General features: G+C 62.4%; 1 protein-coding gene across 1 annotated transcript in view; it reads right to left on the bottom strand.

Annotated features, from left to right (window-relative positions):
* Positions 1-8,708, bottom strand: part of NOL4L (nucleolar protein 4 like) — a 66,632-nt gene extending 57,924 nt beyond the window's left edge. Inside the window, exon 1 of the mRNA XM_054173451.1 lies at positions 8,036-8,708. Within this exon, the coding sequence (XP_054029426.1) occupies positions 8,036-8,344 (309 nt within the window). The 5' untranslated portion in view covers positions 8,345-8,708. The remainder of the gene's footprint in view (positions 1-8,035) is intronic.
* Between the last annotated feature and the right edge of the window lie 14,256 nt (positions 8,709-22,964).

The following is a 22,964-nucleotide window of genomic DNA, read 5'->3' as shown; positions in this document are numbered from 1 at the left end:
GCCCACATCCAGACCTTTGTCACCAGCTCAAGGGCTTTCTGCTGGATCCCAGCGCCCGGCGCAGGTGCGCGGGAAGCAGGGAGGCCTCCTCCCAGCCAGCGCAGCGCCAGGGGCTCGGCATCCAAGCCATAGATGGGGGATGACAAATCCCAAAGCATCCCCAAGGGAGCAGCTCCTCTGGGCTGGCTGCTTGTCCCAGCGCTGGGAGGCTGCGAGCGGGGAACGCCCTGCTGGCGGCCGGGCAGCAGCCTGCATGGGGATGGTCCTCGCAGCCACCAGAACCCAGAAGGTTTTGCATGTCTCGGCAGCAGGGATGACTCAGGGTTTGCTCTGAGATCCCTCTGCCATGCCAGGAATCCCAAACTTTATTCTCCTCTCTCTTTTTATTGGGGGGGAGTAGGGGTGGGGAGGTGGGCAGGGTGCCTGCTGACTCTGAATTCATTTCTAACCCACAGCACAGACCCAGCACTGCAGCCAGCAGCCTCTGAGCTACAGACTGGATTACCCTGTCCCCTTCAGAACATCCAGCAAGGAATGGACCCATCACTCTATCTGGCAAGTGGAAAACCCCAACTCTAAGCCACAGGCAGCCAGTGACCCCCACCTTCCCTAGGACATCCCCCCCCCAGCCAGGAACAGACCCATCTGAGCCACGAAGCAGGAGGGAAAGGCATCCTCCTGGGCTGCCGAGCCAAAGCAGAGCGAGGACAGAGAGAAACCACTCACACAGCAGCTCAGTTCCCAGCTGTCAGCCTGTGAGAGGCCCAGGGCCACACTGCTAAGACACAGGCAGCCTCCACTTCACTTCCAGTGACCGCTGCCCTAATCTCAGGCAGGCAGGAAAGAAACCGTTACACCAAACCTCTGCTCCTGCATCACACCCGGCAGCTGCAGCCTTCACCTCAGAGGAAATGCTGCTCCTTGGCGCTGGCCACAACAGTGGGAAGTCAGCAGCATTCCAACAAAGCCCACAGCCTTGGCCAACAGGTACCTGCCCTGCCTACAATCAGCTGATTAAAGCAGACCCCGAAGCTCGGTGGTGGCTTTGGCCCATCTTGATGCAGCTCTCTATAGAGGTGGGCACAGATAATGTGAGAGCTGGGGAAGGTGACTGCTGACTTGCACCAGAGGAGGAGATAGGAATCTGCATTCCTCTGCCACAGCAGTGCAGACAAGGGCTTGTGAAGCCAGAGCACCGGGGAGGGGTGGACACCCCATCGATGCTCCTCCACACCACGGTGGTTTCCCTGATGTCTGTTTGTCTGCAGGGTAAGTTCTCAGCCTGCTCATAGCAGTAACAGCAAACCCAAAGCTGAAGAAATGATATTAGCAGGAGATTGTGGCTGAGAATGGTTTGGACAAAGGGGTTCTTGAGGAAGTCCTCCCTGAAAAGAGCTCTGTGGAGCTCTGCTGCTGCCCCTGCTCAGTGACTGAATTCCCCTGCTCTGCTTGTGGTCAAAACCAGCCACTCTGAGTCACAGCCTGTGAGGAGGGGTGAGAACAGCCTCCCCACCACTGCTACAGACAGTCCTCAGCTCCTCCTCAACTCAGAACCCCAGGTGCTTGAAGCCCTTTCCATAGGTGGGACATCACCTGAGGAGCTGGACCCACGGCACCTCCTCAGACCTAGGTTCTTTCCCTTCCACTTCAGCTTCATTCAGCAAGGCCCTGCAGAGCTGTGCTTTGCTTCTCTGCTTTGTTTTAACCTTCTGCAGAGCAATGCCCACCAAGAACCACAGATCTGAGAGCAGTGGTGGGGTGAGGGAGAGAACTTTCAGATGAAAGGTAGCCCCAAAAATGCTGCTGTGGATGCTTCTGGAATCATGTAGGATGGGACAGTGGAGATGGCAGAGAGATTGCTCTTTATAAACTCTTCAGCTGGACGTGTAACCCAGTCCCAGCTGGCACCAGGAGGAGCAGGGGGACGTGGGACCTTGGCTGATGCAACTCCAGGTCTCAAAGCCAGTCCCAGAGGCTGAGCCTGCTGGGGCTGCACCGTGTGTGCCGTTGCCAAAATGCTACAACCGTGGTGGGGCTGCCTTAAAGTCAGGCTTGCAGCCTTGGCAGAAACCAAGCAAGGGCTGAATTAGATGCTGGTTCCCTCCCTTATCCCTAGAAGCTGCTTCAGCAGGCTGTCCCAGAGGGGTGGGAGTGGGCAGGAGCTGGAAATGGGCTCCGCTGCCAGATCTCCTGCTTGGCAAGGAACTTCACTGTGCCAGGCTGCATAACTGCAGATGGCCAGAGCTCTTTAGATTCACCTTGCAAAGGTACTGGAGGCTTCTGCTGCTGCTTGGTGAGCCCCAGGCAGCTCCCCAGACCCAGAGCACTGAGTGTCACAGCTGTGACTTTACCACAAGCAGCTTCAGAAGCAAAAACTGCAGCTGAGGTTGTGTAAAGTGGGAGCTGAACCTGGCAGGGAGGTTGATGAAGCTTTTCCCTAGAGTGGAAAGTGGCTGGGACCACACACCCAGGGGCAGCACCACACCAGCCTCCTAACTGCAGGCTGCAATGCAAACCTGCCATGGATTCGGCTCCTTGGGAAGCCAGCGCTGCCCTGTGGCTTGGGGTTGGCTGTTCCATGGCAGGTGAAGGCTCTGCCTGCTCCGGGAGAGGTTTGTGTGATAGAAGTAAGAGACAATTTCCCAGATCATCCCCTCAGGCAGATTTGCCTCCTCAAAGGCTCTTCTGAATGGCCTCGATTTATTCTTTTTTATCACTTGGAAGTCCACAGAAAGTCTAAGTGGTTATTCACAGAGTGAAAACCTGCTGTTGCCTGATGTTCTTAGAGGTTATAGATGTGCAGCTTTTTTGGGGGCTCTGAATATGAGCATTGAAGGGTACTTGTGCAGGAAAAATGTGGCCTCTATTAGCCGTGGGAGCAGCATCTTTCCAGCGTGCCTGGCTCCTCAGCTCCAGCCCTGCCACTGCTGGGCTGCCCCCAGCCCTGGCACTGCAGCTCCCACAGCACAATGCTCCCTGTCTCCAAAGCTAAAAAGTGCTTAGGGATGAGCTGTGCTCTGGGGTTTATCTGGTGTCCTGAGTGAGGCTGCTCCTCGTGTCACTGAGCAGCTTCCTCCATCCATGTTGCTTTCTGGTGCCATCCACTCCCTCCACAGCATTCCCCTGACCCCAGCACCTCTCCTGGGGTGGGTGTCACCAGGCACAACTGTGAAATCACTCCAAGCACCTGGCTCTGGGGAGCCAGCACGGGGAAGCTGTGTGTGTGCTACAGCAACCCACCTGCACACACCTCCTCAGCCTCCAGCAGTGCCTGCAAGAACCGCAGCACCCTGTGTTCTCTGCGGGGACAGGGAGAGCACAGGACGGCAAACCCCACCAGGGGCACCCTCAGCCCTCCAGCAATGCCTGCATGAGCCCAGCACCTCGTGTCAGCAATGTGGGGACACAGCAGCAGAAAGCAAACCCCACCGTGGGCACCCTCAGCTCTCCAGCAATGCCTGCATGAGCCCCAGCACCTCCTGTCAGCAATGTGGGGACACAGCAGCAGAAAGCAAACCCCACCATGGGCACCCTCAGCCCTCCAGCAATGCCTGCATGAGCCCCAGCACCTCCTGTCAGCAATGTGGGGACACAGCAGCAGAAAGCAAACCCCACCGTGGGCACCCTCAGCTCTCCAGCAATGCCTGCATGAGCCCCAGCACCTCGTGTCAGCTCTGCAGGGGCAGGGAGAACACAGGAAAGCAAATCCTTGCATGAGCAGTGCTGCCAAGCCAATCCCCAAGCCCCCACACAGCCCCCAGGGGCCAGGCTGGCTGCAGGCCCACCCTGCCTCACCCTGCAGCCTGCACCACAGGCTGCCAGGATGAATCTGTCCTGCCAGGCTGGCCAGCGCTCGGGAGCTGTGACAAGCTCCCACCAGGCATGGCGAGGTACAGCAGGGCTGGAGAGCTTGCAACTGCTCCTGCAGCTCATGCCCGAGCTCGGGTCGGAGCCTAACCCTCCCCTGCACACCCCGAGCCACAGCCAAGCCCATCTGCATCGCTGGTTGTCACCCAAGCGCTGTCACCACCGGGCTGTCCCTTTCGCCGCGCCGCGGTGGCCTCTCCCTCTCACTCTGCATTTGCCGGAGAAAGACTGTCTAAATGATGCTAAATGCTTGGGACAAGAGGGACACGGGATTATAACGAACCACATCTTAGCACCTTGTCACCAACAAATCCTCCCACAGTCCTTAGCAGATCTCGGGGAGAAGGGAGAGCGCCCAGCAGCTGGCACCGGGGTTCAGTCCAGGGGCGTTCCACAGCCCAGCACGCCTCAAGCCACGGGAAGGAAGGGCAGATCTGGGCACTTTGGGCTGGAGCCATTGTCTGTGCTGCAGCAGCACACAAAGATACCCTCCTCCTCCTCCTCCTTCTCCTCCTCTTCGGTACAGCCCAAACGCCTTTTTTTTCCCCCTGTTTCGCCTTTCCCCCCCTCCCCTAACTCCCTGACCTAAAGGCTACAGCATCCAGCCCCAGCGTGAAGGGGGCTGGCAGACAAGAGCCTCCCGGCGCTGCCCAGCCTCCCGTGCTGCTGATCCGCTCAGGGCTGTTGGTTCGGGGTTTTGGTTGGTTGGCTGGTTGGTTTTGGTCGGGTTTGTTGGGGTTTTTCGGGGGGGGGGGGGGGGGGGGGGGGGGGGCAGGGAGGGGTTTAAATCGTATGTGTTAAATGTCCAGCATCTCTGGGACGTTCAGCTGGGAAAAAGAAACGTGAAGCAGCCTCCGTGCCAGACATCCGTCCGCGCTGCTGCTCCTATTCCCAGTGCATTCTTTGAGAAGACCACCATCTGCTCTGACCACCAAGCCCAGGCAGATGCCCCCTTCTCACTGCACAGCCCCAGCTCTCAAGCCACCCAAATCTGATTAGGCCTGTTCTGATGAGAGGCCTGGAGGAGGGAGGGCAAGGGAAAGTTGCTCGGGAGGGAAAATAATCAGCGCGCGTTCATTTCCCTCCTCGCCAGGGGCGCACAGGGAGATGCCCGAACCGGCTCGGGGTGCCGGAGCCAAAAGGAGCAGCTCTGCCGGGGGTTATTATTTTGGGGGGGATTTGGGATCATTATATCATTTATTTTTTTTCTCCAGAGGAGGAGTGGCCTCAGCCCTGTCAGGGGGAGGAAAGATCTTATCCTTATCCCCGCTGCTGCCCTCTACACGCTCTGTAACACCTCTCGTCCAGCTTTCCCTCCCAGTACCTCGGATTTCCTGCAGCGACCTGCAGATAGAGCCCAGCAGCTCCCCCCTCCGCCCCCTCCTCCCAGCCGCCCCTCTGCCTGCTCTCCCTGTCCTGCCCCTGCAGCCATGGGACGGTCCCAAGCGTGGTCCTTCCCCAGCTGATGTGCTGTGAGGAGGAACGAACGGCCGGGAGCAGCCAGCTCGGGCTGCTGAGGTGCACGGCCAGGAGAAAGCCACCGAAAGGCTGCTCCAGAAGTATTTGGGGAGAAGCAGCTGAAGAGGCACTGAACCAGAATATTGGCTCCACTGCCGAGCAAAAGGCTCAGATCTGCTTCCTGAATTATTTGACTGCCTGCATGAGAGAAATGAAATCCACCCACGAAGCCAGCCCGAGCCACCGAGGATGGGGAGAGCACTGAATTGTGAGGAGAGGAAGAAAATCCCTGTCAAGTTCTCTCTAAATTTGGGAGAGCCTCTCTGGGCAAAACCAGAAGGCAGCGACTGCACTCGTCTGAAATGGGATTCCCAGCAGAGAAAGGGCTGGGGAGGGCTGGGATGGAGGGACTGGGAGGCACCAACTTCCACGGGGACAGCACTGGGAGATTTTGGGGACCTGGTGAGGGGTTCCCCCCAACGGTCGGCGGCTCTGTGAGCCATTCCCAGCCCCAGGGTCCGGCAGCTGGGACAGAAGTGGGATTGCCCCTTGGAAAAACTCAGCTGTCCCCGGGGGCATGGCTGCTTTTTGTTTGCCTGTTCCAGGAGCCTGGGTGTATCTCCTGTCTGCAGCCTGCAGGGACTCTGCCACGGAAGATGCTGGGGGCCTAGACACGCTCCTGGCTGAAACTTCATCTGTGCAGGAGCCCTTGGGGAATCTGCGGGCTTACGCCGGCCTCGTTGAGCTGCTGACCCCAGGGACTCCCTCCCGGACAAAGGGGAGGGGGCGTCTAGCGAGCAGCAGGGTCGAAGGAGTCTGGCTCGGCCTCTCAGGGGTACCATGACTCTGCAGCATTTGGAAGATCTGGGATAGAGTCTCTGGCTGGATGGAGAGGAGGACCCGGGGGAAGCGCCTCGGGGTACCGCTGCCCACCCACCTTCGGCAGGGCGATTTGGGGCTGGGGGGCAGCGGGAGAAGGGGGCTGGGGAAAGGTCTCTACAAACAAACCCAAAAACCAACAAAAAATTGCCGAAAATTTTTTTTTGGGGGGCATGGCATGGGGGAGGGGGGGGGGGGCTGCAAGGGGAGAAAGAAAGGAGCCTCTGAGCACCACGAAGGGAAAGGGAGAAATAATGACCCTTCCCCCTCCCCCCAATAATCAGGCAGACCAGATGGGAGGTAAATAGTGCGTTTAGAAGCATTTGCCACAGATGGGCTGCCCTCAATGGAAGCATCCTCCAGCCACATCAATGCTGGAGTCTGTGCACAGAAAACACTGCACCCTTTAGAGCAGCGGCAGCAGCAGCAGCAGCAGCAGCGGGGAGAGGAGGGGAGGGACAGGGAGAGGAGGGGGGGGTGAGGGAAAAAAAAAAGAGAAATCCCTCCCGGAGCCCTTCTGTGCCCGCCGGCCCGCAGCGGGCCCGGGCGGGGCAGCGCACGGTACCCCCACCCCCCCTTCTCCCCCCTCCCACCACCACCACGGGCAGAGGGGGGCGGCGGTGGGGCCCGGGGAGAAGCAGGCGCGGAGCCCCCTGAGCGCAGGGGAGCGGGACTGGAGGGGGGGGGGGGGGGGGGACGACCGCGAAAGTTGCGCGTTCGCCTCCGCGCCGGGGGAGCGCAGCGCGCTTGGGACGGGAACAATGGGGCGGCGGGGCAGAGCCCCGGGCGGCGGCGGGGCGGGGAGCGGGCAGGGACAGGCAAGGAGCGGGCAGGGACAGGCAGGGAGCGGGCAGGGAGGGAGGCGGCCGGTGCGCCCCTTGCTGCCGGCCCGGCGGGGCACCGAACAATGAGGCTCCGGCGGGGGAGTTTCCCGGGACGGCGGCCGGCGGGCGGGCAGGCGCGGAGAGGGGAGGGGAGGAGAGAGAAGGGAGGCGGAGGGGGGGGCCTGCCCTAATCCGGGCTCTGCCGCTGCCCGCACCCCCGCGGGGCACCGGCTGCAGCGGCCGCGCCGGGGCGGGCAGAGCCGCGGGACGCCGGGGCCGGGCTCGCCGCAGCGGGCCGGGCTAGCTCCGCTCCGCTCGGTGCGGCGGGCAGGGCGCGGCGGCGGCGGGGGCGGGGGGTACCGGCGCCCCCCTCCCCGCCGCTCTCTGCCCTTGACTGCAGCCCCGTCCCCGGCCGTGGGGCGGATGGGAAATGCCGGGCGAACGTGATCGGACGGGGCGGGGGGAGAAGGGAGGGGGGGTCAGCGGGGCCCGCACCGGGCGGCGGCGCGGCCCCCCCGCGGGGGCAGGTGCACAGTGGCCGGGCACAGCCGCCCCCCTCCCTCAGCCCCCCCGCCCGCCGGCAGCGGCCGCACCGGATGGGACAGGGACAGGGATGGAGCGGGGGGGGGCACACGGGGCGGCGGAAGGTGCGAGGCTCCGGGCGGGCGCCTCTCCCCATCCGCATCCCGGGCGGGCCGGGGCGGCGGGGCGCGGCGGCTGCCCCGGGAGCGGCAAGGGCTGCGGGAGCGGCCGGGCCCCGCGTCGCGCCCCGCATGGGGCATGCGCGCTCCCGGCGGCCGGCGGCGCGGCGGGGCTGGGCCGCCCGGTGCTGACGGGACAGGGCCGGCGCGGCGGTGGCGGGGACAGGGGGGCCCCGAGGGTGCCCGCTCTCCCGCCCCGGGCAGCCCACCCACCCCTCCCTCCCGCACCCCCGGGAAGGACAGACAGACACGGACAGGCAGGCAGACAGACAGACACAGAGCCCCCGGGGCACGGAGCGCACTAACCGTTCCCGTTTTCACCGGCACATATACCACCACTTGACCCATCTTCGTCGCCTCCCTGGTGCCGTTTCCCAGGCGGAAGCCCTTGGACCGGACCCAGAACTGGAACTTGCCTTTCTCCCCCCCGCCGGAGCCGCCACCGGAGCCGGATCCCCCCTGCAGCACCTCGGCGATTCGTTGATACTTGCTCCGGGTCACCGTCTTGGTTTTGGCCGAGTCCCCGTAGGTGCGCAAACACCAGTCCCGGAACTGCCGCCCCAGCTCGCTGTCCCCGGGGCGGCTCCCCCGCAGCAGCAACGGCGGCTTCGGCATCGCCCGGTCGGCGGCGGCGGCGGCGGTAACGGTGGCGGTGGCAGCAGCAGCAACGGCAGCGGTAGCAGCTCCCGGTCCCGCTCCCTGTCCCGGAGGGGCAACCGGGGCGGCTCGGTGAACCCGGCCAGCGGCCCGGGACGGGGTTTGCAGAGGCGACGACCGGGATGGAGCTGGGATAAGGGAACGGGATGAGGAGCTGGGATAAGGGATGAGGGGGGGGCGGGCTGTGAGCCGCGGTAAGGAGCCGGGATGAGGAGTAAGGAGGGAAAGGGGGATAGGGGGGGGTGTCTCTGGTGCTCGGACAGCAAAACCGGGCGGAGGGAGGCACCGGCGGCTCCAGCAGCAGCAGCAGCCGCTCCTGTCACAGGATCACAGGCGGCTCCGGCTCGTCCCCCTCCCTCCCTCCCTCCTCCCGCCCGCCCGCCCGTTCCTGCCTCCTCCGCCCCCTCTCCGGTCGCCTCCTCCTCTCAGCGGGATCCCACCTGTTAGAGCAACCGCACCGACACCACCGGGACACCCCCCCTCTCATTCCATCCCTGGTTCACCGTTTCATCAACCAGACCACCCCGGGGATGCTCTTCCTCCCCCTCCCAGTTTGTCGGTGGGATGCGCGACAACCGGGGCTCGGTCGGTTCTTTCCTCCTCCCTCTCCCCCTCCCAGTTGCCCGGCTCCGGACGGGGCTGGGGAACGGGGACAGGGCGAGGAGGAGGGTAGGAGCCCACCGAGCCGGGGTTAGAATGTCGGAGGTGCCGGTCCCAGACAAAGGACCGGCGGAGCTCGGGCGCACGTGTGCGGCGGGACGGGCCGGCGGAGGCGGGCACCTGCCGAGCTGCCGCCGCAGAGCCGGGGAGGAGCCGCGGGGAACGGGTTTGGGGGGTTGGAAGGGTGATTAGACACCCGCCGATAACGGAGCCTCAAAGCAACGGGACTAAAAACCGGGATTATCCCGTAGCGCCCTCAGTAGGGGCTAACCGGAGAGGTTTGTCCCGGGTTGAAACGGGAGAACGGAATCCCCCCCCCCCTCCTCTCCCCCCAACCCCGCACCGGCCCCCTGGGAGACAAAGGCTGGGGCCCCGTTCCTGGTGTGTGCCCCCTGTGCCCTCCGTGCCTGGTCCTTGGGAGCACGGAGAGCATCCTCCGGGGGCGGGGGGAGATGTCCCGCGGTGTGACCGGCGGCGGGGGAGGGGGGAGGGGGGGGGCGGGGGCTGTTCGGGACATTGTCCTGCTGCTACACCTCCGAGGGCCCCCGGTCACGGCTGGCCCCGCGGGGGGGGCTGAGACGGGCAGCTGTGGGTTGGCACAGGCTGCTGCTGGTGGCACATGTGTGGTCCTGGTCTGTCCGTGGGTGCCACATGTTCTCCATGCCCCCCCAGCAGAGCCAGGCTGATCTGTCCGTGGGTGCCACATGTGCTACCTGCTTGTCCATCAACGTCACACACGTGGTCCCAGCCTGTCCGTCGGTCCCATGTGTGTGCTCCTTGTCCATCAGTGCCATCTGTGCCCCTAGTCTGTCCATCTGTGCCATGTGTGTGCTCTGTGCCCACCCAGCAGTGCCACACATGCTCCTGGGCTGTCCACCAATGCCATGCACGTTGTCCCAGTCTGCCCCTGGGCCCCATGCTGTGCTCCCCATCTCTCAGTGCCATGTATGCTCCCAGTCTGTCCATCAGTGCCACACATACGGTGCCAGTCTGCCCACCAGTGCTGTAGGTGTGCTCCACTCCCACTCAGCAGTGCCACATGTGTGCTCCTCCTCTGCCCATTGGTGCCACATAAGTGTTTGCCCATCAATGCCACACATCTGCTCCTTCTCCAGCAGTGCCATGTGTGCTCCCAGTCTGCCCACTGGTGCCATACCTGTGCTGCCTGCCTGGCCATCAGTGTCACACACGTGCTCCTGGCCTGTCCAGCTGTGCCACACATGTGCTCCATTGCCAGACTCGGTGTCCAGAACCAGCTGGCACCGGATGGGCTCTCCTGTGAGAACTCTATGGAGAGGCTTTGGAGGAGGTGTGGTGGCAGCTGGCTGTCCAGCAGTGCCAGGGAAGCAGCCAGTGCTGGAGTTCAGCTGCTTTGCAGGAGCTGTTGAGTGGGGAGCAGAGCAAAAGGACACTTGGCTTCTGCTGAAGGAGGTGCTCTAGCCAGGGCTGGTTCTGCTTTCATCACCATGATCAGAGCTCCTGGCTGAGATGATCATTGGGTTCCCCCTCTTGCAGTTCAACCCCTTGGGAGCCAAGAGAATGTTCTCTTGCACCACTGTAGGTGTGGGCAGGAGTCTTCCCCTGCCAAAGCCCAGCCATTAGAAGCTGATGTAGGAGATTAGAGGCCCACTGGACCTGGGCTCTTGCACATCACAGCACCAGTCTGAGTTGTGTCACTGCCAGATCATGGTGACCATCAACTGTTAGCTCCATCAAAGCAGGATGATAAGGATGATACTGGTTTGGATGATTAATTGACACCCCTTCCTTGGCATGAAGGACACTCTGCTGAGTAAGACCTTGGCTGAGGGGCCTGAGTCTGTCCCAGGAGGAACTGGTGGAGGGAGGCTCTGGGATGAGCAAGGGGCCCTCCATGGTGGTCTGTTGGTCAGACTCCAGTGTATTTGGGTGGCCACCTGTTTGGCAAGAGCTGGCCAGCTGCTCCAGGCATGGTGGGCATGGCTGATGGAAGGGAAGGACTTCAGTGGTCTTCTCTCCAGCAGTGACCATCCCTGGTAGAAGATGGAATGGAACCTGCAACATTTCCAGTGGATGACCTCTGCCTGGGGTGCAGCACCGCAGGCAGGGCTTGATGTCTTTGCTTCTTGGTCCCTCTAGAAGTGGTGAGCTGTGTCCTGCTACTCTTTGCTTTGCCCAGGGCTCTGGCCTGGCTCCCTTCTGCCTTGGTTTGTTGACAGTGGTGGTTTCATGTCTTACCTTCTCTTTGAGGTGAGTAACTGAGCCTGTCCAGTGCTTCCGTCCAGAAGGTTTGGGGGAGCCTCCTAGAATTCACCACTGAGAGTCAGTGTCTGGAGAGCAGGATCAGGACTTGCCCCAGCTGGGGAAGGCAAGGCCAGCCAACCAGGAGGTGTTACCCTCTGAATGAGGGCTTTGGGAGACCACTCCCACACATGGCCCAAGTGTTCAGATCGTTATTGATGTCCCAGTCCAGCATGGAGCCAGCAGGGGTCCATCAGGAGCAATCTGGTGGCGTGTGGGGTTGTGGCCTGTGATGCTGGAGCCACCCCTGCCCTTAAAGACAAGGAGTGGAAGAGTTTGGTGGAGCTGGACCTCGAAGAGTCACTCCTGTGGGACAGATTCTAGGTGGTGGTCAGCACAGGGGCATCTGCTCCAGGCTTATTCATAGGTGAATAAGGGACAGCTTCAGGTCTGATGCTGTTTATATCACAGAATGGGTTGGGTTGGAAGGGACCTCAAAGATCATCCAGTTCCAACCCCCCCCTGCCAGGGGCAGGGACACCTCCCACTAGAAGAAATAAAAGTTGTTCTTAGTAGCTTCCAACAAACACAGAGCAGACATCAGGTCCCTCAGCTGCTGGGGGACATGGCTTGGGGGTGCCCTGGCAGTGCTGGGCTCATGGTTGGACTCCAGCATCTTCAAGGTCCCTTCCAACCCATTCTGTGCTTCCATGATTCTTTCTGTGACACTTTTCAGGTGGAGGTAACCCCAGAGCCTGGAACTGGGTTGGGATTCTTCTCTCCCCCACACACACCCAAGGAAACTGGGAGCTGCTGGTTGCAAGACCTCTGAAATGCTCAGCTGGAGGCATCAGAGAAGCTTAGGTGGGGAGGGAGCTGAGGAGGCAAGGCTGCAGTGGGGTCTGGAGAAGGTCCATGGAGTGTGTGTGTAGAGGTCTCTGCTCAAGGTGCAAGGAAAAGGAATGATCCACTCCTCCAGACTGATAAAAGCAGAACATTTTGCCCCTCTGATAGCCAGGGACTGGAACTCATCCCCTCTGTGCTTGCAAAATGACCAGGCACCTCTTTGGAGGAGACACACCTGGGGAGGTGCAGGTGTGGGAGAGAGAAGGGTGAGATGAGCACCTCAGGTATGATCCACCAGCAGGAGAGCTGGGGTCCACCAGCAGGAGAGCTGGGCTAAGGGCTTGGTGCAGCCCCAGCTGCTCTCTGGTCCTGGTTGGCCATAGTGGGAGAATTTCACCTGAAATTTCACCTGAAGTTGCTGGGTGAAGGTGAGGAGAGAGGAGAATGGCTGCCAGGGGTGGGACTGAGCTCAGCAAAGACAGTGCTGAGAGGAGATGTGCTGGTGGACAGTCAAGAGAGAGACACCGGGGAGGGCACAGACCAAACTCCAGCACCACCTGGGCACAGGAGCCATGAGGAAACCCACACTTGAACTGAGGAATGAGTAGGACAAAAGGCACCATGTGTAAAACCAGGCTGGGAATGGGGAGGGGACCCTGACCAAGCACTGGAGCCAGCAGCCTCTGCAGGAGGGACCTTGGAGGAGGAAAGAGAGAAGCCAGCTGCTGTGAAAGCAGAGGGAGTTGGGGCTGTTCAGACTGGAGAAGAGAAGGCTCTGAGGAGACCTAATTGTGGCCTCCCAGTATCTGCAGGGGGCTACAAGAAAGCTGGGGAGGGACTTTTTGGGGGTGTCAGGGAGGGATAGGACTGGGGGGGATGGAGCAAAACTAGAAGAGAGTAGATTCAGATTGGATGTGAGGAAGAAGTTGTTCCCCAGGAGGGTGCTGAGAGCCTGGCACAGGCTGCCCAGGGAGGTGGTGGCAGCCTCCTGCCTGGAGGTGTTTGCAGCCAGGCTGGAGGTGGCTGTGAGCAACCTGCTGTGGTGTGAGGTGTCCCTGCCCATGGCAGGGGGGTTGGAACTGCCTGAGCCTTGAGGTCCCTTCCAGCCCTGACAGTTCCATGGTTGTGCCATGGCACCACGTGGCTGCTCTCACAGTGGGGCACTGGGACCCTCTAAGGTCCCTTTTGAGGTCTCTGTCCCAAAGCCAGAAACTTGGTTTCATTCTGCTGCAGTTTTTGCTCACTCTTGCAGCTGAGCACGAGGAGGTTGTCCCGGGCAGAATTATTCCTGACTTTAATCACAACCTAATTCAGATCCAGGTCAGATTAGGAGCCAGAGCAGCCAAGGGTAGTGAGCAAGGAGCAGGGATTCCTTCCAGAGCCTGCTGGGTTTCTGTCCCTGCCACAGCCCCAGGACATCACTTGCTGTGGCTCTTGCTTGGGAGAGGCCTGGGGGAGCAGCAGCAGCGCAGGAGCTGGAGGTACAAATTGAAGAGGGATTTGGGGAAATCAGGGATATTTCCCTCACCACCACCTCCTGTCTCCAGTGTGGCTTGCAGAGGGCTGGGAATGGAACCACGTGGACATGGAATTGATGTTCTTGGAAGGGGGGGGGGGGGGGGGGGGGGGGGGAGAGAAGCACAGAAGGAGTGCAGGAGCCTGAGCGGTGTGAGGACCGAAATACCTACCAGCTGCCAGGGCTGAGTGGGAGCCTGGGCCAGGAACAGCCAGGGAGCTGCAGATCAGGGCTGAGCTCCATTTCCAGAGCTGCGTGGGGAAGGCTGATGGCACCTGCCCACATCCTCTCTGACTGCACATGATGCCACATCTCCCTCACTTTCAAGATCAGCAAATTTACCCTGCTCTGCTGGGTTGGGTTGGGGTGGGGGGTTTTTTGTTGTTGTTGTTGTTGTTGTTGGGTTGGGTTTTCCCCCCCCCACACCCCCTTTAGGAGAAGGAAGGAAAAACCCAACTGGGAGAGCCCAGATGGAAGCTCTGGGCTCTGCTGCCGCGGTAGGAGCTGTCACCAGGCAAGCTGGAGGAGCTGGGATGCCCTCTGCGAGCCGGAGCTCTCATTGTCTGCGTGGCAGAGGACGAGAAGGGAACTCATCTGAACCAAAACCAGCCCCTGGGGTTTGGGAAGTGAAACTCTGCTCCTGTGACCTCTCACACTGGTGCTGATGTGCAGGGCAGAGTCGTTTTGCTCCCGGTGGGGAAGGTTCTCTCCTCCCTCCCTCCAGGCACATCTTCTGGGGCTGGCCTCCCACCCCACTCCCACCCCCCTGCTGTGGAATCCTCGCCGTGGGTGCGCTCCAGGAGCACCTGCAGCTGCAAACATCTGCCTGGGGCTTTCCTGTCAGCCTGTTTACGCTGCTCTGAGGTCAGGGGATTGCTCAGGGCTCTGAGGAATCCCCACTGCCTCCGTGGGACCTCTGGGCACAGCTGGCATGGGAGGGGGGTGGGCAGTTTGGACCCTTTCAGAAGGGAACTGCGAGGTGGGAGCCTGACCTTTAGCACAGAACCTTGAAGTGCTGGCGGCTGAGGTGGGGAAGGGAGGAGGCAGCAGAGGGGAGGGAGGGCTGCCTGCTCCTCAGGGCCTCTAGGTGAAGCTGGGTTTCCATTTTTGGGGTGCAGGGGGGGCATGAGGGTCCTTGTAGGGATATTTCTGGCTGGGACTTCATGGACTCAGGCTGAACCCTGGAAATGGGTGCAGCAGTGGGATACCAAAATGCTGCTTCCTCTTCTGTCCTGGCTGCATCCCACCTCCAAATACTTTAACTGCCCTGACACTGCTGTTATGTTAGCCATGGATGCTCATCCATGTGGCTCATCCATCCTCTTGCCTGCCCAGGTGGGTGCTCAGCATGGTCTCTGGATGCTCAGTGAGGTGGCTGAGTGCCCAGTGTAGCCTCTGGATGCTCAGTGTGGTCTCTGGATGCTCAGTGTAGCCTCTGGATGCTCAGTGTGGTCTCTAGAAGCTCAGTGAGGAGTCTGAGTGCCCAGTGTAGTCTCTGGATGCTCAGTGTGGTCTCTGGGTGCTCAGCATGGTCTCTAGAAGCTCAGTGAGGAGTCTGAGTGCCCAGTGTAGTCTCTGGATGCTCAGTGTGGTCTCTGGGTGCTCAGTGTGGTCTCTAGAAGCTCAGTGAGGAGTCTGAGTGCCCAGTGTAGTCTCTGGATGCTCAGTGTGGTCTCTGGATGCTCAGTGAGGAGTCTGAGTGCCCAGTGTAGTCTCTGGATGCTCAGTGTGGTCTCTGGGTGCTCAGTGTGGTCTCTGGGTGCTCAGTGTGGTCTCTAGAAGCTCAGTGAGGAGTCTGAGTGCCCAGTGTAGTCTCTGGATGCTCAGTGTGGTCTCTGGATGCTCAGTGTGGTCTCTGGATGCTCAGTGTGGTCTCTAGAAGCTCAGTGAGGAGTCTGAGTGCCCAGTGTAGTCTCTGGATGCTCAGTGTGGTCTCTGGGTGCTCAGTGTGGTCTCTAGAAGCTCAGTGAGGAGTCTGAGTGCCCAGTGTAGTCTCTGGATGCTCAGTGTGGTCTCTGGATGCTCAGTGTGGTCTCTAGAAGCTCAGTGAGGAGTCTGAGTGCCCAGTGTAGTCTCTGGATGCTCAGTGTGGTCTCTGGGTGCTCAGTGTGGTCTCTAGAAGCTCAGTGAGGAGTCTGAGTGCCCAGTGTAGTCTCTGGATGCTCAGTGTGGTCTCTAGAAGTTCAGTGAGGAGTCTGAGTGCCCAGTGTAGTCTCTGGATGCTCAGTGTGGTCTCTGGATGCTCAGCGTGGTCTCTGGGTGCCCAATATGGTCTCTGGGTGCCCAAGGTGGTCTCTAGGAACTGACCAGAAGGAAGATGCTGCTAGTGGCCATCCCTGAACAGGCTTCCCAGTGCCATAAGTCTCCAGAAGCTCATTACCACCAGACTTGGGGGGCCTCATCTGCAGCACGGTCGCAGCAGAGGCTGGGGACAAGCAGAGCTCCTTCCCAAGGACAGCACGAGGGGCTCCAGGGGCTGTGGGGCACTCAGCAGGGCCTGGCCACCATCCCGTGGGATGCTGCTGCTTCCAGTCAACTTCTGTGGCAGGCAGTGGCTGCCCGGGGAGCAGGGCAGGCTCTGTTGGTGGCATTTGGGAGGTGAGTGGTTGGGGGGGGGTTGCCCAGGTCCCTGGGATCCTCTCGCGGGGTGCCGAAGCCTGTTCTGGTCCGGGAATGAGGCTGATTCTGCGTCGTGCTGGGGCCGAAGGGGTTAATTTTTGTGCTTCTCTCCCCAGCTCTGCGGACTCTGGCTGGGACAGCACATCTGTCTGTTGCTATGGCTGCGGTACCCTGGCAGGGATGGCTGGAGAATCACCGCCAGCCTCCCCTCCTGCCCGACCTGCTCCCGGACTCCCCCCCGCCGCTGCCCGGGGCCGGCCCCTTCCCAGCCCAACTCCGGGCCCCGGGATCCTATCTCGGGATGCCGCCTTGGCAACACCTTTTCATTTGCATAATTAATGAGGCCGCGGCTGCGGGGCTCCTGGGAAATGCGACGCAGAGCAGCAGGAGATGGCACGGAGGGCTCCAGCCTTCCCGCTGGCTGCTCCCAGCCGCTCCCAGCTCCAGGGGGGCTGTTCTCCCCTCTCCCTCAATTCGCCACCCACCTCTCTCTGAGCAGATTGCTCTGGGCACAATCCTGCCGCCCCCCTCCCCCTGCCGGGCCTGCCTGTGCCAAGCAGGATCTGGCTGGGGTGGTGCTGGTGGGGCACAGACATCCACTGGTGCCAGCCCCGGAGGCCAGCTGCACCACTCGGGGCCTGGGAAGCTGGAGGGTGCTGGGTCATGGTGTGGACCACAGGCTTCTCCCTGCTGGGTGGGCTGCTGCCAGCAGCGCTGCCAGGACCCCCTGCCCACGCTGCCACCGCCTGCAGCTCCATGACTTGCTGCATCAAGCTGTGTGTGCTGCTTGCCCCTGCAGTGCCCAGGCACCATCCTGCGCCTGCAGCCACGGTGCCAGCGCTGTGACTGTGCTACCGGAGCCGTGAGTGTGGTGACAGCAGCATGGCTGCAGCACCAGTGCCATGACAAGCTGGTACAGCCCCAGGGAGAGGCACTGCCAGAGAAGGGTGGGTGGTTGATCCACAGGATGAGCCTCCTGACTGGTCCCTGGTGCCAGCTGCTGCCTGGTGATCCAGCCAGGATTCCTGGCATGTGCTTTGCCAGCAGTGTCCTTCTCCTGGGGCATGGCACCTCCCAGTAGCTCCTTCCTCTGCTCCTAGGAGCCAGCCTGCCCCTTGGCCTGCCTGAGCCACCCATGTTTCCTTTGTTCCTGGCGTTGCTGCTGCCCTTTTGCCTACTGGCACCGAGCCCTGCCCTGAATCCAGGCCTGGAGTGGGGGTGGGTGTTGAAGATCCAAACCCAGACCAGTGTCCCATGGGATGTCCCTGTTCCAGCAGGTCCCACCTCTGAATCCAAAGACCAAAAACTAATGCAGAAGTTCTGTTTCCACCCAGACCCTGCTGAGCTGTGCTCAGCAATGACCTTCAGTGCAGCCATGGGACGTTTTTCTTCTGCTCATCACAGCACTGGGGTTGGAAGTCTGAGTGGAGCTGGGCCCACAAACCATCAGCCAGGACCCTCCAGCAGTGCTGCAGGTGTCAGGGCAGGCTGTGCAGGACAGGGCTGCCCCTGGCTTTCCCCCCCCCTTCTCTCTAAAACAGGCAACAAAAGAGAAGATTCTCCTACAGCCCTGGGCCTCTGCAGAGCACCCCAGGAGCTGCAGCTGGTGGGAGCAGCTCCAGAGTCATGATGCTCACGCTGGAGGCTGGTGGAAGGTAGAGCTGTGGGCTGGGCTGGTGGGACTCTCCTTCAGGCACTGCTGCCTCTTTAAAGGAGGAAGGAGGATGGCAGGGAGAGAGAGAGCGAGCGAGCTGTGGGCTGCTCCCAGGTCCTGCTTGATTCTTATCGTCCCTGCATTTTTGTGTAGGATTCAATAAACTTTGCTTGCTCAACCTGCTCGATTCTCATCGGCATGACTCAGGTGCAAACGTTCTGCCCACAGCACTGAGTGGCAGAGTTGAGCCCCGTGGCTACCAAACCTTCAGGAGATCCCAGTCTGGGTCCCATCAGCCTGGAGGGCAGGGCCAAGAGCTTCCCTCTTCGAGACACTTGCAGGGGGCACGGGGCAAATGAGGCTGGGTTAGGGGGGCAGGAGGCCACAGTAGCTCTGCCAAAGGTCCTCTCAAGCATGGCTGAGGCTGGCATCTGTGTGAAGCCTACAGAAGGTTCAGGTGGCTTTGGGACCTCCTCTTCCCCCAGGAGCTGGTCACATCCAGCTGTCCTGGGTGCCTGGTGGGATGCTCGTTGCTGCCCAGAGCTGGCTGCAGGATGTTGCCGGCTGCTCAGCACCTCTGAGAGTCCAGTGTGAGGATGCCCAGCTCTGCCAGGAGGTTGCTCACTCTGGGTGCCAGTGTTTGGAGGGGACTTGCCTGAAAATGCAGGGGGCATCTGTGAGTTGCAGGGGTTTGGGAGAATCCAGGCAGGAGGCTTGCCAGGGAGGAACACCATGCCACTTTCTGCTCACAGGAGGGTCCTGTGTCCATGGCATCCTGGACTGTGGAGAAGCTTCACCTCTGGCCCCAGGGCTGCAGGGCTTTAGGGGACAAGAGGTCTGCACCTGCCCCTCCTCTTCTTAATTCTGGGGAGGGGTAGCAGGGCAGGCTCTGCCCAGTGGAAGGGTGCAGGTTGTTATTTCCTGACTGTATCCCAGCACTGGTCTAGTGGTGACTCGTGTGTCCCTAGCCCTCAGAGGGTTCTTGGGGACAGCTTCAGTCTCCCTCCTCCCCAAGACTGCAGGCGGGGAGGAGGGCAAGTGAGTCACATCCACAGCTGAACCGTGGAGCCGTGCCCGGCAGCCTGGGCAGCGGGGCAGTAGCTGCAGGGGGAGGAGGGGGAGCGGGTGCCGCGCTTCCCCCCACGGCAGGCATGGAGCTCGAGGTGGGGACTGGGGTGAGGATGGAGGTCTGCCATCTCCCCTACCTCCTGGGCTTGGCCCCGTTTCCAACGTGTCTTGGCACCATATGGCGCTTGCTTTATTTGTTCTGCTGCGACTTGGGAAGGAGGGCAGTGTTTCATTGTCTGGCAGAGGAGGTGGGACGCAGGCACAGGAACATGCCCGTGTCCCGCGGGATCCCCGCGGGAGCCAGGCGCTCCGCGCCTCGCCCCAGCTGCGGCAGGTCACTGTCCTCGTCCCTGCAGCCCTTCGCTCCAGAGGGGCCGCGCTGGAGCGCAAGGAGCTTCACCCACCCACGACGCCCCGGAGCCCAACCGGCACCGCCTGTGCGGGAGCATCCCGGTGCCGAGCACGACCCACCCGCGACGGGACACGCTGCCGGGTAGGAGGGAAACGTGGCAGTGCTGCTCCTGACTCATCAGAGCACAGGCAGCGATTCTGCGACAGCGATGCCGGGCTTGCCCAGCACCAAAAAAGTGACAGCACGCTCCACCCACCCTGCTTGCGGGGCGCAGGAGCCTTCTCCTCATGCCCGCTGCCTGGAGCAGCCTCTGCCCCACGCACACCTCCCCGTCCTGCCCCCTGCCAGCCCAAAGCTCAGCCTGCAGCCTCCCCACGCTCCCCCCGGCCCTGCCTTCCCCTTCCCTCCACGCTCAGGGCTCAGCTCGCCCCACGGCAGCGCAGAGCTCGGGGGGGTGGAGGGTGGGGGGGAACTGCGGTAGAGGCTCAGAGGCCCAGCCCTGCTACATTTGCATGCATTTTACTGGCCCCTACACCAGCCGTTTCCAGGGGGAGGGAATCCATCAGCTCCTGGCCCCCGGGACTCTGCGTGCTGGGACAGCAGCCGCTGCCCGCGGAGGGGTCCCAGCGCCCACCCGGCCCCGCTCTGCACCCTGCAGGAAAAGCTTTTTTCTTGGTGGTTTAAAAATTCATGGGCTTTGACGCTCCTGACCCGGGACCGGGTCCTGTCCCTCCTCTCTCGCAGGGGCTCCTGGAGGTGCCCGGGCCGCCCAGACCCCCAGGTTTCGACGTTCTCGCTACAAATTTCCAGCGCGTCCCTCCCCTCGCCCTGTGGTTTAAGTCGCATTGAGAAGCCGTGCGAGGAGGGGAGAGGATGGGGAAACTTGCAAAGTCAGCCATGGAGAGGGAATCTGTGTCAGAAAGCATTACAAAGGGAGCTGGGGGGATTGGCTCCAGTTGCTTCCAGTTGCTGTTTGTTTGTGCCAACCCCTCAGGAGCTTGCCCAGCGCAACGCGCGGCTCTTTCTTTCCCCGCTGCCTCTCTCCCTGCGCTGCAGGCTGGGCTGGGACAGCCTCCTCGCCGTTGCCATGGCTGCGGTGTGCGGGGAGCCTTCGGCCGGATAATCACCGCCGGGGAAGCGGCTCCCTCCTTCCTCTGCCCTGCGCTTCCCGGCCCCGCCGGCCGGCCCCGGGAACGGCTGCGAGCCTTCCCCCGGCCAAAGCCGCAGAGTGGATTTTATACCCCGCGGGATTAGACAGGGCAGTGCCCGCGCCCGGCTGCGGGAGGAGGAGGAGGAGGAGGAGAGCAGGGCAGCTCCGGGCTGGGCGGCAGCCAGCGGCCCCGGGGAGGGCCGGGAGGGGCGGCGGGCAGGTAGGGCGGGCAGCTCCGGGGCCCGGCAGCCTCGGGCGGGAGGTGCCCGGGGAGGGGATGAATTGGGGGGGGGCAGGGGGAGGATGGCGGTGCCCGGCGCCACCGCCCCTCCCCGGGGAGCGGCGGGAGAGGGGGGTGGGGGCCCGGAGCGGAGTGCAGCTGATCCCCGGTCTCAGCGAGCAGCTGATCCGCCCCCCGCCAGCTGCCGCAGCGTGGGCAGCGCAGCCGCGGTCCCGGGTGTCCCCGCCGGCACCGGGCAGCCCGGCCCAGCCGGCAGCAGAGGCACCGGGGCGGGGATGAGGATGGGGACGGGGCCGGGACAGGCAGAGCCCCGCCGCGGGGAGGGGAGAAGGGGCAGCAGGGAAGGGGGAGGGAGTGCGCAGTGGGCAGGACGGTGCCCGGCTCCCCCCCGGGACGGAGGAAAGCGCCCGGTCCCTGCCCGCTGCGGGGGGCGGGAAGAGGGGAGAGAGAGCGGCGGTACCGGGTGCTGCCTCCTCCCCGTAGTCCGGGACCGGAGCACAGCGGGGAGGGGCGAGGCGGGGGCTGGCTCGGGGGGTGCGGGGGGAGCTCTGCCAGCTGCCCGCTCCCTGCCAGGCTGTGCCCGCCTGCACAGGGGCTGCTCTGCAGCAGGACACAAAGGCAGCAGCCGGGCACCGGAGAAGTCCCGGGCTGCGGGGCTGGCGGGGCTGGGAAGGGGGGGTGGCAGAGCACGCTAAGCCCTGTCCCGCGAGGGTTCGGTCCAGTCCTTGCCCTGGCAGCCATCTCTGCCACACTCTCGTGGCTGCCAAGGACTGCAGCTCGCCAGGCTGTGGCTGAGCCACGGTGCCATGCCCTGCCACGAGTGTCCTGTGCCCGCCGGGTTCCTCCTCTGTGCCTGCCCAGGGACATGACAGCAAGGGTCCTTCCAGGGCTGGCATCTGGACCAGGGGCAAAGTCCAGGGCAGGTCCTGCGCACCCAAGGCTCAGTGGGCCCCTGTGCTACGTGGGGTTGGGGTGACAACGTGACCATCACTCACATGGGACCCCGATAGTCCTGGAGCAAGTGTCATGGCCTCAGTAGTGCCACCAGGCCAGACCTCTGCCACCCTGCAGCACCGCGGTGTGGGCACAGTGCCTCCCCATTACCACCGCCTTTGGAGCCAAGGCAGCTGTAATTCGATGCCCTCGGAGTTAGTGTTTACAAGGGACAAGGCAGCCATCAGAGAGCTCTTCTTGTTCTCCCTGTGAAAGGATATTCCACTCTCCATGGCGTGTGGCTGCTCCGTGTGCCAAGCACCGCCCGGGCATCTCGCAGAAGCACCTTACAGGGTCACCGCGTCCGGGGCCACTGCGCCGCCCGGGCTGGGGGGTTCCCAGCCCCACGGCGGGGTGCTGGGTGGCACAGCGGGGGCGGCCTCTGTGTCTGCGGGGCGCCAGCCTGCTGTCAGTGCCCGTGGCTGGCAGGAGGCCGCCCAGCAGGCAAGGAGATGCTGGGAGGCGGGCGGGCTGGCAGCCCCGTGGGACTCATCAGCTCCCTGTTGACAAATCCTTTCACTGGCGAGCGAGCGGAGCGAGACGGAGCCCGGCACGGCGCTTCCCAGCACCGCTCCAGCCCTGCCACTGTCCTCGCTGGGGCACGCTGGTGTTCCCATCGCCCCTGGCACCCCACAAGGCACCCACCATCCTGACCTGCGGCTGGGCTGCTGAGCTGCCCCCAGCCAGAGCCCCAGCACCATCCCAGGCTGCCCCCACAGCCCCACCCCGCAGGGCTCTGCTACAGAGCCGCGGAGGGTGCCCCTGGCATCTGTGCCCTCCTCTTTTCCCCGGGGCTGAAAATCGCTTCGGTGACCGCCCTCAAACCCCGGTTCCCGTGCGGATGCCCCAGCGGGGTCCGGGCACTTTGGCATCGCTCCTGCCGCACAGCATGACACGGGGCTGTGCCTGCTGAACAGATGGCACCAGCGCAGCCAGCGCTGCCGTAGCCGGTTTCGGTGACAGAGGGGTGGGTACCTGCTGCCCTCCGGCCGCCCTGTCACCGCCGGGAGCGGGGAGATGCACCCCTCGGGAGGGCTGGCAGCAAGAATGGCAGCTCCAAGGGCAGACTCTGCTCCAGGCAGCTCTGGGGCAGCAGTGCAGGGAGCAGCAGCAGCAGCAGCAGAAGCTCTGTGAGCCCTTTGTGCTGCACCGCGCTCAGGCAGCGCTGTCACAGGGCAGCAGATCCCTCATTCGGGTTGTGGTTTTTTTTTGTTCGCTTGTTTGTTTGTGCCCCCAGCTCCAGGGAGTCCTGCTGGGAG

Source organism: Dryobates pubescens, chromosome 26 (genome assembly GCF_014839835.1).
Source record: "Dryobates pubescens isolate bDryPub1 chromosome 26, bDryPub1.pri, whole genome shotgun sequence".
NCBI lineage: Eukaryota > Metazoa > Chordata > Aves > Piciformes > Picidae > Dryobates > Dryobates pubescens.
This window is presented reverse-complemented; position numbering and strand designations above follow the sequence as displayed.